This window comes from Neovison vison, chromosome 8 (genome assembly GCF_020171115.1).
Source record: "Neovison vison isolate M4711 chromosome 8, ASM_NN_V1, whole genome shotgun sequence".
Taxonomy (NCBI): domain Eukaryota; kingdom Metazoa; phylum Chordata; class Mammalia; order Carnivora; family Mustelidae; genus Neogale; species Neogale vison.
The window spans coordinates 25,628,875-25,647,319 of NC_058098.1; the positions used below are offsets into that span (position 1 = coordinate 25,628,875).

General features: G+C 58.7%; 1 protein-coding gene across 1 annotated transcript in view; it reads left to right on the forward strand.

Moving 5' to 3' along the window:
• The first annotated feature begins 8,729 nt into the window (after positions 1 to 8,729).
• The window catches only part of NOL4L (nucleolar protein 4 like), a 131,171-nt gene continuing 121,455 nt past the window's right edge, over positions 8,730 to 18,445 (forward strand). Inside the window, exon 1 of the mRNA XM_044263252.1 lies at positions 8,730 to 9,065. Within this exon, the coding sequence (XP_044119187.1) occupies positions 8,745 to 9,065 (321 nt within the window). The 5' untranslated portion in view covers positions 8,730 to 8,744. The remainder of the gene's footprint in view (positions 9,066 to 18,445) is intronic.

The following is an 18,445-nucleotide window of genomic DNA, read 5'->3' on the forward strand; positions in this document are numbered from 1 at the left end:
TCCTTCTGGATCACCCCAAGGACACAGGCTCTCCCCAGGATGTAGCTGCCAGGGGACTAGTTGCGGCCAGCAAGCGGCAGAACCCAAGGCCTCGGATCCACCCCCATGGCCAGAGGCGGCCTTGCGTTTCCTCCACACACATGCCGGTTCGACTTGCTTGTCAGAAACCACTCAACAAAATCCAATTTATGGAACCAATATGAAGTGGGGGAAAATGCTTCTAAACAAAAAATGTTGTTTTCAAATCAAGGAGGACGAAGGCCCAAGAGCTGGACATCTGGATGAGCAGGCCCGGTGTTAAGACCCAGATTCAAACCCTGTGGAGGGCAGCCCCGGCTGGACCTGGCATCTGGTTGGCCTCTTTCTCCGGAGAGACCCACAACTCCCCCAAGATGTCAGCACTTGGTGTGCCCAGTACTGAGAGAGCTGAGGTCGCAGAGATGGGGGTAATGTCCTGAGGGCCTACGGTGTGCCAGCCACTGTGCTAAGTGCTTCCAGATGGACCACTTCACTGGACCCCTCCCAGCTACCCCCATGAGGTAGGTGCTGCTAGGGTCAACGCTATACCCATGAGGAAATCCAAACTCGGAGAGGCTAAGTCACTTAGCCAAGGTCATACCCTCAGTGAGAGTGGGTAGAACACTCAAGTGCACGTAGTCTGGCTCCAGAGACCCTTAACACTGACATTTTGCTACGGAGGGACTGGTCCCGAGCAGGGGCCTGTGGTGCCCAGGAACAGAGGTATGGAGGGGAGAGCTCTGCTTGAGACAGCTGGAGGCTGGACCCCAGGCCCTGTTCTGCTGTCAAATGCCTAGGAGTTCTTGCCCTTCTCTTGTCCCTTGTCATTTCTGAAATGGGGCAGTTGAGTGAGATGATTCAAAGCTGGGACAGAGTTTCACGGTGCCCACGAGCACATTAAAGGTTCTGAGAAGTCCTGAAGTAAAGAAAACCCAGTGAGGGGTTAACTGGAAGCGTTGACCAGTGGAAAGGGTTACCTAAAGATTCACAAACTTGAGCTGAACTCCTATTAGTAAGTCAGTAAGTTGACAGTTGTTACCGGGCCCTTTGGGAGATCAATGGGCAAGACATGATCCTGTCTTTGAGTAGTGCCTTCTCTGGAGAGAAGGTAGCCAAGTCGAAGATAATGACCACCCTCTATGGTCACTGCTCTGAAGGAGACCAGCCTGGGATCCTGAGGTACCAGGGGAAGAGGCACCTCACCCTGCCTGAGGGCCAAGGGAAGTATGGCGGAGAAGTTAACAGTCAAATAGGGTTTTAAAGGATGAATAGGAGTTCTCCAGAAGAGAATTAGAGAGGAAGGGCAGCCCCAGTGGTGGGAACAGCATATATGAGTCTGTCATTGTTAGGGTTTGTGGTTGCAGGGGATGTTGGCAGAGTGGGGGATGGGGCGGGGGAGGGCTGGAACAGGATGGTGGAAGGCCTTGAATGCTAAACCAAGGAGTTCAGACTGTATTGTGGGGCATACTAGAGGTCATAATTGAGAGAAGAGACCCTTTGGGTTGGGGTGGAAGGGAAAATCTATAGGCCGGGAGTCCACTGAGGGGGCTGGTACTGCTGTCTGGGCCAGACCAGAGGAGGCCCAGACTGCACTGAACAGATGGTCCATCTGACAAGGATTTTTGGTCTGCAAGAAATCCAGCACAAAGAGACCTCGATGAAAATGAAAAGGGCCTTCAAGCCTGACTGAGTCCAGGGGCTCCAGTAGTGCTGTCGGAAATCTGGCCACAGTCACACGGGCTTAGGGGTTGCTGTGTCTTCCACGGCTAGTGTTCAGGTCAGTCATGCTCCAGCTACGTGCTCCGAATATGGGGAAGGGGTATTTTCTCAGAGGAACTTCAGATGACCCTGAGAAGGATGTCGCTCGGCAGGGGAAAGCGACAGCTGCCCATGGTGGGTGGTGTCCCTGGAGGACGCCCTGACTTCCTGGCCCTTGAGGCCTAGACAGACACCTGAGGCCAGAGGGGACAGGGCGGGGGTGGTCAGGGTGGGCTTCACGGAGGAAAGGAGCCCGGAAGGGAGACTGGCACGGTGAGTAGGACTGCAGTGGGTTGAGTGGGATCTCCAGGAGGAAGGATCTGTGAGAACAAAGACACGGAGGTGAGAGCGAGCAGGAGGTGTTCTGGGGCGGGTGAACACAAGGAGCCCTGAGGGCTGATGAAAGGGGGCGGGGCGGTGGGGGGTGAGGCTGGGCCTGACGTCAGAGGTGCTCCTATGCCAGGCCCTCTGGCCCAACCGGCCAGCCTCTTCGAACACCCAGGTCAGGGGGAAGCAGCGGCTTCATCGCTCGATAACCTCCCATGGCTCCCCATGACCCTCCCGTGAGGTCAAAAGCCTGGCCAGGCATTCAAGGCCCCAGCATGCCCACTGCCACCTTATAGGGAGCCTAGGCTCCCCCGGGGGCCATGCCCACCCCACTGCAAACTCATCCTTCCCTTTCTACGTAGACTTCAAGCCTTTGCTTGGGGTATTTCCCTGCCTTGAATCACACTCCCTGCTTGCTATTTCCACCCATCCTCTGTAAGCCAGCTAGAGGCCTCTGCCTCCAGGAGGCCTTCAGGAAAATGGGCCTCCACTCACTTCTCACACTGGAACTCCCAGAGCCCTTTATTTATTTAGTTAGTTGGGTTTTTTTTTTTTACACACGCCCTTCAACCAGCCTGTCTGGTGGGTGCAGGGTGGCCATCTCATGTGCCTGGGCCTTGGAGCTGGTCAGATCTGGATTCAGATTCTCCCTATGCCCCTCACTATCCATGTGACCTTGAGCACATCATTTGACCTCTCCTTGAGGACAAACAGAAAATACAAATAAGGCCTCATAGGAGGCTTCAGTGTGGTTATATGGAAAAGGATCCTGGCATGCAACTCTTGCCACTCTTTTTGCAGTTGTTCAATTAGGAATTATGTCCATCTCACCCTCTATGAGCTCAGGCCAGGTAGGGACCACACCTGGGTTTTTTTGTAGTCCCTCAGTGCCTGGAACATAGTAGGGGATTTGTAAGGGCTGACCTATCTGTTTTCCTGGCCATGTGGATCCATTGTCCCCATTCCACTCTGCCTGCATGAGGCTGGGGGTAGGCCCCCCTGGCCCCACACCTGCTCCCCGAGGCTGACCCGGCGAGCTGCTAGGTGCCAGCATCCAGCATCAATAAATTACTGGCAAGTTCAAGTGACGGGACAGATCCAGTGTCAGCTTCCTCTGTGTCATGCAGGTAGGCTCAGGCCCAGGGGCTCCCCTCTCAGAGCCTCTCCCACCAAGGGCACCATCAGAATAATAGAATTGCACCTACTATGGGCCAGGCCCCCTCTGGGCACTTTGCACCACATTTGACTGACGCCTCACCGTGATTTTACATGTGGGGAAGCTGAGGCTTGATGAAGGGAAGTGACTAGCAATAGACAAAATTAATAACAGAAAGACAAGCCTCCTTCCTTTCTAATTCGACATAAATGTGCTAGGATCTCATTGCAATTCTAGTTATCATACACACTTGGGGTTTCTTCATTCATTTATTCAACAGCAATGTATGAAACACCTACTTGTGCCAGGCCATTCTGGACTTGGAGATACTGCCGCCGAGAGAGAATCCCTACCCTTTTGGAGCATGCGTCCCACTGCATGAGATGAGTAGAAACAAGGAAACAAATAAATCCATACATTGCAAGGTGCTCCTGGGTCTGTGGAGGTGAACGAAGCAGGGCAAGGGGAGAGAATCACTGGGGGGGCTACTTTGAAAAGGGCAGTCAAGGAGGGCTCCTCTGAGGAGGTGACATTTGAATGAAATTTCTTGTCTCTTTATGCTTTCATTTCTGGAGAAGGGAGATGCTGGATTCAGAAGATTTGCAAACTCTGTGAGGTGGGTAGAATGCCTTCCTGATGGACTGTGGTTCCCCGGGCACCATGGCCCAGGCCATTGTAGGCACAGAGACATCATTCTTCTTCCTCTGCCCTTTGTCCTGAGTGCCTCTGTCCTAGGAGCCCTTGGGTAGGGCTTCGCAGAGCTGCTCGCCTGAGTCTCTCTGCCCTGTGTTCCCGTGGCACCGTTTTGTTTTCAAATTCTCAACCCACCTGTCCTCATCTTTGAAAAGTTGGCTATTCCCTGAGCTTCAGGAGGGCTGGGTCCAGGTCCGTCTCATTTAGTGCCGTGTTTCCAACACTGGGCATGACGTCCAGCGCACGGGGACACTCACAACGGAACATCCAAATACGCGGTAGACAGACATTGTCACCAGAAGAGCTGCCGCTCACTGGGTGCTTAGTCTCACAATAGCCCCGTGAGTTAGGGTTACTTATTACCCCCACTTCACCAGTGTTGCAAACTGAGGTACAGGGAACCCGTGTCAGGCCACGTGACAGAGGGCTGAGACTGGTCGGTAGGGTCACGGCAAGGAGGATGGTGAAAAACGCCATCGACCTCCATCTGAGCTGTGCATTTTTAGAACCAGCCCGTTTATTCTTTCATTCATTCTCTCACTTTTAAAAAATGTATTCATTTACTCAATAATTGCTAGACCTCAGCTCGTGTGCTGGGCCCTGGTAGGTACGGGTAACCAGGCAAACGTGAGATTGCAGTGGTTCTCAGTGGTTCTCAGAGCCCAGGTGTCTGTGAGCAGCCATGGGAGCCCCTGAGCCAAACCAAGGGATCAGGAAGGCTTTCTGGGTGAGGTGGGCCTGGAGCAGCAGGGCTGGGAGGGGGGGTGCGCAGGTCGGCTGCACGGGGAGGTGCTTTGGAGTGGAAGGTGACAATGGCTGCACAAGCTCTTGGCAGAAGGGGCAACAGCTCCTAGTGATGGAAACCACCTCTCCCTGAGGCTCCGAGGCCTTCCTGCTCCCCCCAGCTTCTGGTGGCTTGGCCAGGCTGGGGTAGGGCTACCTTGCCTCTGAGTTGTAGGCATTCCTGCTCATCTGGGCCCAGAGTCAGGGCTCAGTGAAAGATGGGTGATATGTGCCAAATTAGCTAAAGGCTCTGCCTGTGGCCCTGAGTCTCTTCCCTGCTGCGGGACTCAGTTTACCCACCTGTAAAAGGCAGAATTTGTGTTGGATACTCTCTGCAGACCCTGCATGGGTAACCTTTTGTGACCCAGGACATTTCTGTCAGCATCCCAAGTGGCCACGAGCCGTGGGGACCTGAGTTCCCTATGCTTCAATCCCAGCCTCCCTTGGACATCTGTACTGAGAGTGAGGGATCTACTGACCTTGATTAATGGGACAATCTACTTTGTCCTTTCAGCAGGTGGCTGGAATGGGAAGAAGGGAGGGGCGGTTGCCCCCTAGGACCACGACTGCCCCCCCTCCCGAAGTTCCCACCCAGCATGCTCTGGGGCAGGACCACTGACAATGAATAGGCTAGAGGCCTGGGGATGTTTTGGCAGAAGTGGGTTTGGGCTGCTGTAGGCCTCTCTCATTCTGCTCGGCCACCTCCACGTTTTCCTGGTACTTTTTGGGGCACGAGGCTGAGATGTGCCTAGTATAGAGTAAGCTGACATACAAGAGGAGAAAGCAAGGTCTCTGACCTCCAGGGCCCTTGATCACAGACCCCAGGCCCTCCACACCTCACTTCTTCTCTACTACTTAGTCTCTCCCCTCTTTACAATTCACCAGTGGCTTCGCATCACACTTAGAATGCAATTCGAAGTTTTTCCTATGGTCTCCTGCATTCCAACTCCTCCTCACTCACTTCACTCTTGGCCACGCTGGCCTTCTTTCAGCTTCTGGAAAATGCCAATCTCTTTCCCACCTCAGGGCCTTTGCACGTACCGTTCCCTTTGCCAGAATGCTCTTCCCTCAGAGTGTAGCATAGATGGCTCCTTGACAGTGAACTCAAATATGTTCAAATATGCCGCCTCAGAGGGGTCTTCCCTGAGCCCCCTAAGAAAAGCAGTCGCTTGTGTTCATTTGCTCTCGCAGCTCTATTTCCAACAAGGCCCTTTCCCCAAGATGTAATTATTATTTCTTTAATGATTTCATTTTCTATTTTTTAATTATTTTATTTTAAAGATTTTATTCGTTTATTTATTTGACAGAGAGAAACACCCAGAAAGAGAAGGAACAGAAACAGGGGGAATGGGAGATTCCCAGTGGATTCCCGCTGAGCCAGGAGCCCGATGAGGGGCTCCATCCCAGGAGCCTGGGATTATGACCTGAGCCAAAGGCAGACGCTTAACTGAGCCACCCTGACGCCCCTAATGGGTTTATTCTGATGGGGAGCAGCCAACTGAGACTGGTGGTCGTGAAGAATACCCATGGCAAATAGCGGTCAGGATTCCAGCCCAAATCTGTTTGACTCTACTGGAAGCCCATGTTCTTTTCAGTGTGCTAACACCTTCTGCCACACTAGGACTCAGCCCAAGACGGGTAACCAGGTTTCTAGATTCTGAAAGGCAGGCAAAGACCCAGATCACCTGGATGGGTGGCCTGGCTTAGTGTTTACTGACGTGGGTCTCGGAACTGAAGAGAAAGACCCAGGCTCAAGCAGGTACCACAGTACCTTTGCTGAGAATGACCGTTAGCGTTCCTGGGCCAGGGCACTCTTCCTCTCAGGAAGGAAGTCAGTGGGCTTAAGTGTCAAGGGGTATATTGGCAAAGTCAAGGCACAGGCTTCTGAATCATGCAGGAGCCCCTGCACCTCTGGGGCTGGGTGACCTTTAGGCAGTGCCTTCCCTTCTCTGAGCCCCAGTGGTCATCTCTAAAAAATGGGCATGCCAGCCCGGAACCAAAAAGAGCTCTTGGGAAGATGAAGAGGAAAAACGACTATGGAGTTGTTGGTGTATATAAAGTAACATGGAAATGTAAATTATCTAAAAATAAATCTTCTATGTGAAATGCAGAGCGAGGTTGGGACTTGAAAGACCTCTTTGGTTCTTTCAGCATTTATTGGTACCTACTATGTGCTTGGTGCTGTGCTAGGGCCTGGGCACGTAGGGATGAGTCAGACATGGGCCCTGAGCATCTGGAACTGTCTGTCTACTGGGAGAAGTGAGGCAGGCACATCCAGTGTCAGGATTCCTCCCAGGGCGACGGCAAAGGAGAGACTTCCTGTGTGATGTGGTAGCAGGAGACAGACAGCCCTGGGCTGAAACCCTCCCCTCCTCCCTGCATGACCTTGAGCAGGTCAGGCTACCTCTTCAGGCCCCAGGCCTTCATCTGCAAAATGGGCCAATACCCTCTGCCTCTGAGATGCCAGGACATGGCATACTGTAGGTTTGGAGTGGGGCATCTTGGAACGGGGTAGCCACTGGTTCCTAGACAGGAAATGGCCCTGCCCTGGTCAAAATCTGGGACTGGGCTTTGAGTGGGGACTTGCCCACAGGAGTGGCCTGGGAACATAGGGGTGGGCCTCAGGGAAGACTAAGGAGAGAAGCCAAGTAATTCCTCAGGCCCAGTTAGGAAAGGAGGGCAGAAATTCCAGGGAATCGGCCTGTGCCTTTATTTATGTTCCTGATTGCATTCAGGGGGAGGGGGCCAGCTCTACCCAAGGTCAGCCCTGCCCAGAGAGGAAGGGAGTAGGGGGTCACCTCAGTTTACTCAGCAAGAGATTCTGGGTCTCAGTGCACCCATGAAGGCAGGGTGTCTTGGGATGAACTTGTGGGTGTGTTGAATGTGGCCTGAAGCCTTGGTGGGGTTGGCCTGAATAAGGCTAAAGGCCAATGTTGACAACTTCCCTGGGGCCTGGGGCTGTCCCAGAGCAGGGGGCTGGCAGAAGTAAGGCCGTCCAAACTTCGGGGAATTCGGGGTGAGGGGAGAGGGAAGGAAGTTTGGGCCCCCAAAGGGCGGCGGTTTGGGGTTTCCCAGGGGAACACTGCTCTTCTGGCGCTGGGCTCCCACCCGAGAAAGGAGGCCAGTTGCGGGAAGGAGGGAAGGGCGCCTGCCCTGTACCGCCCGCGCGGGGCTAAAATCGGGCGGGGCCGCCCGGGAGGCCAGAACGCCTGTGGCCGGGCGGGGTCTGCGCCCTACTCCCTGCGAGACCGCGGGGTCCGGGCGCAGCGCGGCCTGCGAGGCTCAGGGCCAGGCCCGGCCAGAGGGAACTCAGTCCCTGGGCTGGGCACTGCGCGCCTGCGGCTCCTGCACTCTTGGAGGCTGCGGGCGCGGCTGCCCCTGCGCCCCCGGGGGCCGGCCCGGGGCGGGGTCTGGGTCCCGCGGGCGGGCGCGGGAGCGGGGAGGGGGGGGGACAGCGGCGAAGGCTGCGACGCTCTAACAGGTGGGATCCCGCGGCGTGGTGGAGGCGGGCGCGGGAGGAGGAGGAGGAGGAGGAGGAAGAGCAGCGGCAGCGGGAGCCTGAGCAGGAGCAGGATGAGCCGCGCGAGCTGACAGCCGCCGCCGCCGCCGCCCGCGCCCAGGCTCGGTCTCGCTCCCCGCGCCCGGAGCCGCTCCCCGCCTCCCGCCTCCCCCGGCCGCCCGCGGGGCGGCCCGCCCCCTCTGCACCTCCGGGCCCGGAGCTGCCTCCATCGCTCCCGCATCCCGGCCGGGGGGGAGGAGGAGGCGGAGCAGGAGGCGAGCCGGAGCCGCCGCCGCCAACGCCGCCGCTGCCGCCGCCCGAGCAGGACAGAGCGCGCCGCAGCCCCGCGCGTCCGGCCGCCGCCCGTGCCCATCAAGCAGCCGCGCCGGAGCCACACCGCGGGACAGCTCGGGCCGCGGCGCGCCCCGGCCCGGCCCAGCCCAGCCCAGTCCCGGCACCGGGCGGCCCGGCGGGCGGCCCGCCCCCCCGGGCGCCGGGCGCGGCGGGAGGATGCCGAAGCCGACGCTGCTGCTGCGCGGGGGCTGGGAGCGCGAGCGCAGCCCCGGGGACTCGGAGCTGGGCCGCCAGTTCCGGGACTGGTGCCTGCGCACCTACGGCGACTCGGCCAAAACCAAGACGGTGACACGCAGCAAATACCAGCGGATCGCCGAGGTCCTGCAGGGCGGCGGCGGGACCGGCGCGGGCAGCGGCCCGGCGGCCGGCGAGAAAGGCAAGTTCCAGTTCTGGGTGCGCTCCAAGGGCTTCCGCCTGGGCAGCGGCCGGGAACCCAAGATGGGCCAAGTGGTGTATGTGCCGGTCAAGACGGGCTCGGTGAGTGCGCGCGCGGCGGCCGCGGGCCGGTCCCGCCGCGGGGCTCGGGGCGGGCGGGGGCGGGGTGTGGGGGTGTGGGGGTGTGGATGTATGTCCGAACGTGTGTCCCTGAGGTTGTCCGTGGGTCTGGCCCGCCCGGGGCGCACGCGTCCCTGCTCACCCGCCCGCCCCGGCCCGCCCAGACAGCGCTCCGGGTTCGGGGCGTCCCTGCCCCCCTCTGCGCCGCTGCCCGGGCCGTGGCCGTGCCGGGCGGGCTGTCCCGGGTAGCTCACCCCAGCATGTTCCGTCCTCCCGTCCCCTCCCCCAGCCAGCAGGCGGCTGCTCCGAAGCCTGAGCCTCCCCCCCGCCCGCCCCGGGGCTGCCTGTCCCGGGCGCCTCGCGCTCCCGCCCCCGGGCCGGCTGGGCGGTGTGTGTGTGTGTGTGTATGTGTGTGTGTGTCCGTGTGTGTGTGTGTGTCCGTGTGTGTGTGTATGTGTGTGGAGGGTGGTGCCGCGGGAGGGGGGGCAGGGGCCGCTACGGGACGGGGAGTCCACTCGGCTCCCCAGCGCCAGGGGAGGGGGCCCGCCCCGGCACTGTCTCCCCGACCCCACCCGGGGCTGGCCCGGGGAGGGGCGGCCCGAGCCGCAGCCTGGCGCAGGAGCAGCCTCGCGCGGGTGGGTGGGGCGCCCCCTCCGCCCCCCGGGCCCCTAGCTCCCCCCTCCCCGGGACGGGGGCGGCCTGACCTATCCATCCCCTCCCCTCCCCCGTCCCCGGGGCCGGCCCGGTCCGGGCGGGGTGGCGTGGGGGAGGGGGCGGGGAACCGCAGCCGCCGCGAGGGAGGAGGCGGGCGGCCGGGCGGGGGCGTCCCCTCCGGCCCGGGGCGCCCTGGAGAGGGCGTGCGGCGCGGGCCCCGCGGCTCCCCCGCCGGGACCTCATTGTTCTGCAGCGGGTGGGGGCTGGGGGGGGCGACTGCTCCCGGGGCGCTGCTGAGCTTTGAACTTTCCGTCGCGGAGACCCTCCATTAGTGCGTTCAGCCCCCGGCCCGGCCCGGCCCGGCCGGCCTCCCTCCCTGCCCCCCTCGCTCCCTCCCCGGCCTCGCCCGGCCCGAGCGAGCGAGCCGGGCCGCCCCGCGCCGGCCTCCCTCCCTCCCTCGCTCCCCCGCTCCCCCCTCCGTGCTCCTCCCCCGTCCGGCCCGCCCGCCCCGCGCTCAGCCCCGTCCCCGGCCGGAGCGGGCTCTTCACACACAATTGATTCGGTCGTTACGAAAAGTGCACTTGTCCCCTCCCCCTCCCCCTCCGGCGGCCGCCCGGGCCCGGGCCCGCGGGGTGAGGGGGCCGCGAGGGAGGGAGGCTGGAGCCAGGGAGCGGATCCGGAGGCGCCTCCCCCCCGCGCCTAGGGGACGGGGCTGCAGGCCGCGGGGAGTGGGGAGCCGTGAGCGCGGAGGGCGGGCGGCCCATCTGCGAGGAGCGCTGATAACCGCGCCGCGGCCGCTGCGGCCGCCAGCAGCCCATCTGCGCCGCTGCCGCCTCCGGCCGGACCCGAAGCATGGGGCCGGGCCAAGGGGTGCGCCGGGGCCGAATTCCCGGAGGGTGAGGCTGGAGCAGTGGCTCACCCCGCGCGAGTCAGGGACCCCCCTCCCCAGCCCCAATCAGTACTCTCCCCCCAAGCCGGGGAGTGTGGGTCATTGTCCCCTCCCCTGATTGAGTCAGGGACCCCTCCCCCAGCCCAAATCAGTGCCCGCTTGCCCATACGGGGAGTAAGGGCCATTGCCTCTTCCCAGCTTAGGTCAGTCTTCCCCACCCTAACAGTTCCATACCCCCTTGGGTTCCCCCCATCTTGGGCTAGTGTCCCCAGTCTAAGTGTGGGTTTTGTTTTTTGGGGTTTTTTTTTTGAGGTCAGTGACCCACCAGGTGGTTGACTGGGTCTGTGCCCCCTCCCCTGGGTCAGTGCCCCCTCCCCTGGGTCAGTGTCCTCTGCCATCCAAGCCAGCTAGCACCTCCTACCCCAGCCTGGTTATCCCTCCCCAGGGAGCTGAGAGTCTTGGTTCACCTTCCCCATAGCAGGAAGCAGGATCCCCCACTGTACCCTGTACTGAAGTTGAGAGGCCGGTGACCCTCAGTTTTGGCAGCTGGCTCACGGGTTCTGTGTGGGTCCATCTGTCCCCTAGGGAGTAGGCATCATGGGCCGTCCCTTTACCTTCTTAGCAACGCTGCTGTCAAGGCAGAGCAAGCATGAGCATTCACACACACACACACACACACACACACACACACACACACACACACATACCCATCCAGGCCACATGCAGAAATTGGGTGCTAGGCCTGGGCTCCAGCTCCTCCCAGCCTAACCAGTCCCTTCAGATCCTTACTGAGGCTCCTCCTGACCTGCCTCACCTGTCCCTGACATCAGGGCCCCCACCAGCCTCCACCCTGGCTCCCAGACCAATAATAAGCCTTCCCCAAGGGACCACCTGCCTGGGAGGCAGAGAAAGGGGACCCAGGTCTCCCTGCCCAGGCTGCCAGGAGGACGACAAACACAACAGAGCAGATGTGCCCTCCTTCAACAGCCTGCTCCTCTGGCTCCCCATGCCTTCCTGCCTGGCCTGCTGGTCCCCAGAGAGCCCGTTAGTTACCTGCCACTCGCCCGCCCAGCTGACTGGAGCCAGCCACAGGAGCTGCCCCGAGTCCTGCTACCCCCATCTCCAAGCACCTTCCTGGGGCTCAGTAATTATTTTTATATTTCCATTTTTCTTTCCACTGATCTAAGAGGAACAAATCCTGCTGGGAATTCTGGGCCAGTCATGGCCTCTTCCTGGGAGGGGCTGAATGGGACCGTCTTTGAAAGGTGCAAAGGACATCCCCCTGTTTGTGTGTGTGCGTGCGCGTGTGCACACACACACACACACACACAAAGTTGCCATTGCCTCTGGTGGCAGTTGGGAGACATCCTGTAGTTTTGTCCTGGGTGGGTTTTCGTGAAGGTCATCAGGCTGTAAATCTTTGTCCCAGACACTTGCTCGGCCCCCATAGGCCTTGTGTTGGGTGTGGGGCACTGGGGCTGGTGGGACCCTGCCTGCTCCCGGGCACCCAGCTGGTGGGGGAGGCGTGCCTAGCTAAGGATGTGATAAAGCCCTCGGAGCCCCCAAGGGAGGGCAAGCAGCAAAAAAAAAAAAAAAAAAAAAAAAAAAAAGATTTCAGGGAAGAGGGGCTGTGGGTGTTGGGTCATATCCAGCGGCTGAACCAGGGTCCCCGCTCGGTTTGCCGTCCCAAGGGTGGCCATGGTGTGTCATCTCTCTTCCATGTTGTTCTCTGGCTGCCCCCTCCCCGGGCCCCCTTGCCTCCTCCCACAGCCATATGCGGTGCTGTGGTTGGGCCCTTCCCTAGTCCCGGCCGCCGGCCGCGGGTCGATGATCTGACACCACTTGTCCCGTCCCATCTGGCCCTGTGCTTTTCTGGGTGTGTGTGACAAAGGCTTAATCTGTCCGGACGGGCCCAGGGCGGAGAGGAGGGCGCGGGGAATTACACTCTGCCGGGGCCTCCTGCAGCTGGGGCCCGGGCGGGGGCGGGGCGGGGGTCGAGCGGAGCCTGGGCGTGGGGGAGAGGCAAGTTGGTCTCCAGTCTGCAGGTTGTCACAGGAAATAGAAGTGGAGGCGGAGGGCTGAGGGCTGAGGGGAGGAGGGCGGAGTCCTTCACCCGCGGCATGGGGTGCTCATGGGGATAAGATCTTTTTATGACAAGAGCCAGCCGGGGCCTCCTGACTGGGCAAAGCCTGGTTAGGATTTATTATTTCTTGTGTTTGGCCTGCTCTGGCCTCCGTGCGATGCCACGCAGGGGAAGCAAGTGGCTTGGAGGCAAGACCCTCGGATTCCGCTCCAGCGTCGGCCACAAAGTGAACCAACCTCTTTCCTTTTCCTCTGGTCTCTTTGAGTGGGGCTGTCCCCTCCGGGGCCTGCAAGGGCCACAGGTTATGGCTGGGGCGGGGCCCCGGGCCATCTGTCAAGTCCCAGGACCTCCGTGGAGATAGATGTTCTCTGCTCAAATCGACCATCTTCCGGGTGGGAAGACCGAGGCCTCGAGAGAGGTGCTTTCCGTTGGCAGGAAGCCAGGACTGGAATACGGATTTCTGTGCTCCACTGTGGGCGTCGTGGGCGCATCACAGGCTGTGAATCCCCCCATTAGAGCCCCATTCCCCGAGGGGAAACGCCAGCTTGCCAAACCCCACTGTCGACATTAGGCTTTTGCGAGCCGGACCCCAGGTGTTCCTCTGGCCAAATTGACTAATGGTGGTCTTTTCCCAGTTTGCAGACAACGTTCATTTAGCGGAGAGCATTTTCTCAGTCTTCGCTCTTTCTCCCCAGAGCTTTTGTGTAAAACCTTTGGCACCTGCGGCCACTGGTCTGGGCGGGAAACGGCCTCTGACTTAGCCCGGTGTAATGTATGCTGTGACCTTCGCTTGAGTTCCTCAATGTTTCCTGCTTTTCTCCAAGTTATCACCACAGTGACAGCTTCTGAGTCACCTACCCTGTGCCTGTCCCAGTACCGAGGGGCTGACACACATCGACTCGTCAGATTCTCGCCATCCCCTAGAGGTCAATGCTGCTATTTGCGCTCCCCTCCAGATGAGTAAACTGAGGCTTAGCAAGGTGCGGTGCTAGGCCTCACTGCTGACAGGGGCAGGCCGTGAGCTTGGCTACTGCTAGTACACATCTCCATTTTGACCCCATTTGAGGGGTATCGTGGCCCGATCCCTTGGAAAGCTTAGGTCCTTCGTGACAATCTTTCAGTCTATTACACCTTAGTCTGAATTAGTTTACAAGAATCCCTCAGCTTAGGATGTCTAGGATCACAGACCGGTGCTGGAGACAGGACTGGCTCCACATGAGGCATCTGGGGACTTAACTGGGGCTTGCGAGGACGGGTAAGGGGTGAGAAGAAGGGAGACCTCCATTGTCCCCGGGGGACTTTTGAGGAGAAGCCTGACAATGACATCTGGCAGGGGCCCCATTTGGATTTCTCCTGAGTGGCAGAAGTGGGCTGTTTTGTCAATTAAGCCTCAGTGATTTGGGTGAATGCAGTCTTGGGCACTCTAGGGGCTGTGTTTCAGAGCCTGGGTGATGCTGGAGGATTAGGCTCTGTCTTCCCGGGGCCTCCCCTCCATATCCTAGGTCACTCTTCGCTGGGCGTGGGGACAACATATCTTCTTCCTTGGGTAAAACCTGGCACAGCCCCCAAGACTGCCTTCTTGTCCTGGGGTGTCTGAAAGACAGGAGGCCCATCCAGGACCCTAAAAATGCTGTGGGGAAGACTAAGGGGGGTGGTGGGCAATTTTTGGCTGCCCACCAGGGACAAAGGTCCAGAGCCTGACCCAGCCTCAGGCAAGCTTGGGCTTCTCCAGCTTTAGAGATTGTGGGGTTGATGGAGTATCATGCAAGAGCGTGTGTGCCCATGGGCTAGAGCATGTGTGTGCACAAGGAGGCTGTGTGTGTGTGTGTGTGTGTGTGTGCACGCGCGTGCATCAGTGTGACTGTGTGGGTGTGAGTGTGCATGTCTTGTCCATGTGCGGGCTGGGGATGCTTGTGTGCCTGGGGCCGTGCATGTGTGCACGCGCATGTGTACAGGTGAAAGGGAGACTACAGGCCGGTGGACGTGTGTGACTGCGGGCGTCTGTGCTGGCAGATGTGCAAGCACCTGGGGCGTGGGCATTGGCAAGACCACGAGCGTGAGTGTGTGCAGGCACACATGTTCCAGATCCTCTTGAAGAAATCCCAGCAGTCTGGCAGTGCAGGGCTGGCAGGGGTGTCCTTCGTCATCACAGAGGCGGCCCAAGCTGCCACCCCAGTCCGAGCTGCCCCCCAGAGCCTCTATCGCTGCGGGAAGGACGTGGCAGGGAGGGAGTGAGTATGAGAAGCAGTGCTGTGTCTATCCCTGTCCCCATCCCCATGACAATATCCAAGGCACCTCCTTGTTTCCAGCCTTCCTCCTCTTCCTCCTCCTCTGCTCCCTGCCCTCTGAGGCACCTTACTGAGCCCCCGAAGCCAAGCACCATGGCGGGGGTGGGGCGTGGGGGGCGTGCCCTTCTGGAAGAGAGGGCTCTGAACTTGAAGTGAGGGGGTCCTAACCGACAGAGCCCAACTCCACCACTTCCTTGCCATGTGACCTCGGGCAAGTATCCTGCCTGACCTTTCAGGGTCTTACTTTCCTCATCTGGAAAATGGGCTTGAAGCCCCATCACCAGGACGCTTGGCAAGCTGGAAGAGCTCCACTGTCACTTCCTGAATGTTTCCTGCTTTTCTCCAAGTATCACCACAGTGACCGCTTCTGAGTCACCCACCGTGTGCCTGTGCCTGTAAAAAGGTCTTATCCCCATGAAGTAGGGTTCTGTCTCCTGACTTGTATCAAAGCCAGGTCTGGACCCTGGGTCCCTAAACAGGACAGGGAGCAGAAGAGAGCTGGGCGAGGGCCTGTCACAATGGGCAACTCATCAGAACGAGGACTCCTGAGTCCACTCCCTGCCCCTGGCCGGCCCTGACACACGGTGGGGGTGGGGAAGGGCTTGGGGTCTCTAGCTGCGGGGCCCTGGGCTCAAATACCAGCTCTGCCCTTTCACCAGTTTGACCTTAGTTGGCTCATCTGTAAAATGTAGCTGATCATTCTGTCTCCCTCATAGCATTGGTGTGAAGATTAAGACATTAAGCAATGTAGAGCCTGAAGAACGTGTAAGTCCTAGGAAATGTTAGCTGCTCTGTGTTCTCACTGAGCCTCAGTCTCCTGATCCAGAGAATGGGGTTGGCGATGAGAGCCATGGTGGGTATTAAATGGGCCCGTGGAAAGAAAGCATGCAGCCAAGTCCCTGTCACGTAGCTAGTGGGCAGAAACTACTGGTTCCCTAGAGATTGTGTCGGAGTCATTTGTGTGTCCCCAGTGCCATTAGGGGCTGGGTGGTGTTGCACTGAATTGCGCAGAACACCAGAGGGGGCTCAGTGAGGGCATAGGTGTGACACGAGCCTCCAGAGCTGGGGACTTAGAAACTCAGGGTCTCTCTGTCCTGCTCTGAGCCTCAGTTTCCCTGCTTATTACACAGGACTGCTCTTTGGGTCCCTCCTGCCTCTGAATCCCTTCCTTGTGCTGTGTCAGGTCCTGGAGGTCCAGGAGGGGCGCTAGAGGGTCGAAGCAAGGGACTCTGCCAAGGCCTGTAGGAGTCCAGCAGGTAGAAAGGTAGTAGGATGGGCATCCTGGAGGCCTTCTCCCTTCTAACCCCCCATCCCCACCCCTGCTCCAGTCTCTGGCCAGGAACTCGAGTTCTGGGCTCCAGGATCTTGGAATACAGTTAGGCCACTGTAATGACAGCCTTCCCTGGTCAAGGGTCTGAGCCCGTCCACTGTGTTTTCTAGCCCCTGCCACACACCAGACTTTATTTCATTTAATCGCCCTGGATTCTGTGTGGTGGATGAGGACTTGGCCTCAGGGAGACCAGGGAACCCGCCCGAGTCCCACAGTGAGGAAGTGGCCAGGCTTGGGTTCCGTGGCTGGCTGACCCTCTCAGCCGCAGGGCGTGGAGGTGGGACCCACGGGTGCCTTAGCTCTCTGCACCTCCCCACCCCAGGCCTAGGGGGTCCCCTCATCTGGGACACCCCACAAAAGCTTCTCAGAGCTCAAGGCAGCCCTTTACCTGCCTAAGACCCAGCCTGGTGGGAGACAGATGCCCCAACCACCACCACCCCCGCCCCGTCTTTCCCCTTCACTTCACCTGCAGCTCCAGACCCCAACCCGACCTGGGCAGGCTGCAGGGGTGCGGAGACAGAGCAGCTGGGAGGTGGGACCTGTTCTCTCCCACAAAATCATCCACTCCCTCAGGTCCTCTAGGCCAGCCAGGAAGGGGGTAAACTAAGACTGAGAATGGCGGAGACTTGCTCAAGGTCCCAGAGAGCACCAGAGCTGGGTGCGAACAGGCAGGTGACTCGCCCCTCATTTGCTCTCCCCCATCCCCGTCCCGGCAGCCCCGTCCTGTCCCTGCTCAGCCACACCTGGGAGTCATGTTAATGGTTCTCTTATAACTCCTCGTCCCCAAACAACTGTGTGCAGATACTGTTGTTTTAACCTTGAAAATACATCTCAGATTTCACCTTCTCACCACCTCCACCCCCTCCAGCCACGCCACTGTGCCCACTCTGGCTCCCCTGTAATCCCTTCCAACCCACACTCCAGAGAAAACTGCAAAAGACAAACCAGATTCTCCCCTGCCTCTGCTCAGAACCCTCCAAGACTCCTGTCTCACTCAAGGCAAGAGCTGGTCTTTTTTGAAGCCTCCACAGTCAGGTACGATCTGCCCCAGCTGCCTGTTGCTTCACCCACTCCACTCTCCCCTTGCCCACTTGGTCTCAGCCACACTGACCTCTTTGCTATTCTAAAAACTACCAAACACAACTCTGCCCCAGGGCCCTTGCACTGGCTGTTTCCCCAGGCTGTTTCCCTAGATCTCTACATGGCTGGTTCTTCTCCTCTTTTGGGTCTTTGCTCAAATGTCACCGTCTCACAGAAGTCCTCCTGGATCACCCAGTCAGGACCATTTTAAGTCCCTTGGACTCTTCTCACCACCCCCCCTTCTATTTAATTTTTTTCTCTAGCTCTTACTAACCCCTGACATTATGGATTGGTTTTAGTTTATAAGTTTGGTACCTGTCTCCCCATCAGATGGTGGTCTCTGCCAAGGCAAAACAGTTTGTTTTGTTCATTGCTGTGTCCACAGGACAGAGACTAGCTGCTGCCCTGAAGGGACTCCCCACTGTGGGGGGCAGCAGATGCCTCAGAGCTAGAGTCTGAGAACTGCCCATCCACTTCTGTACTTGGAGGGCCTCACGGGTCCCAGGGTCTGGGACTGGACCATTCCTCCTGCCCAACTGTGTCCAGGGAGTCCTCAGGAAGACGACATTTGAGCTGGACCTTGAGAGCCCAGCCAAATTTTTCAGCAAGAGCAAAGCATGGGGAATCTCATTCCAGGGGGTGGGAATGTGAGCAGGAGCTCGGAGGTGGGACAGGTTTTCACAGGTTAGCGCAGACTCTGTGTGATGGTGACTGGGGCCACTTTCCCGAGGAAGCATGTTCTGCAGAACATTTCAGATGGGGTGGGGATGGGTAAATCAGCTTGAAAACCACTGTGCGGTCCTGAGAGGATGAGCTGGTGAAATCGCTTGGGGCCAGAGGGAAGAGAAGGATCTGGAAAGCCAGGCAGAGGAACTAGTGTGTCCTTATTTCCTTGTGTCATCATAAGGGAAAGCAAGGAGTCCACAGGAGGGTTTTTTAGTGGAGGGAGAGAAGGTCAGATTTGGGTTCTAGAATGAACCCTAGACTACTGGGCAAGAGAAAGACGTAGTCCATAAAGGTGAGACAGAAGGTAAGGGA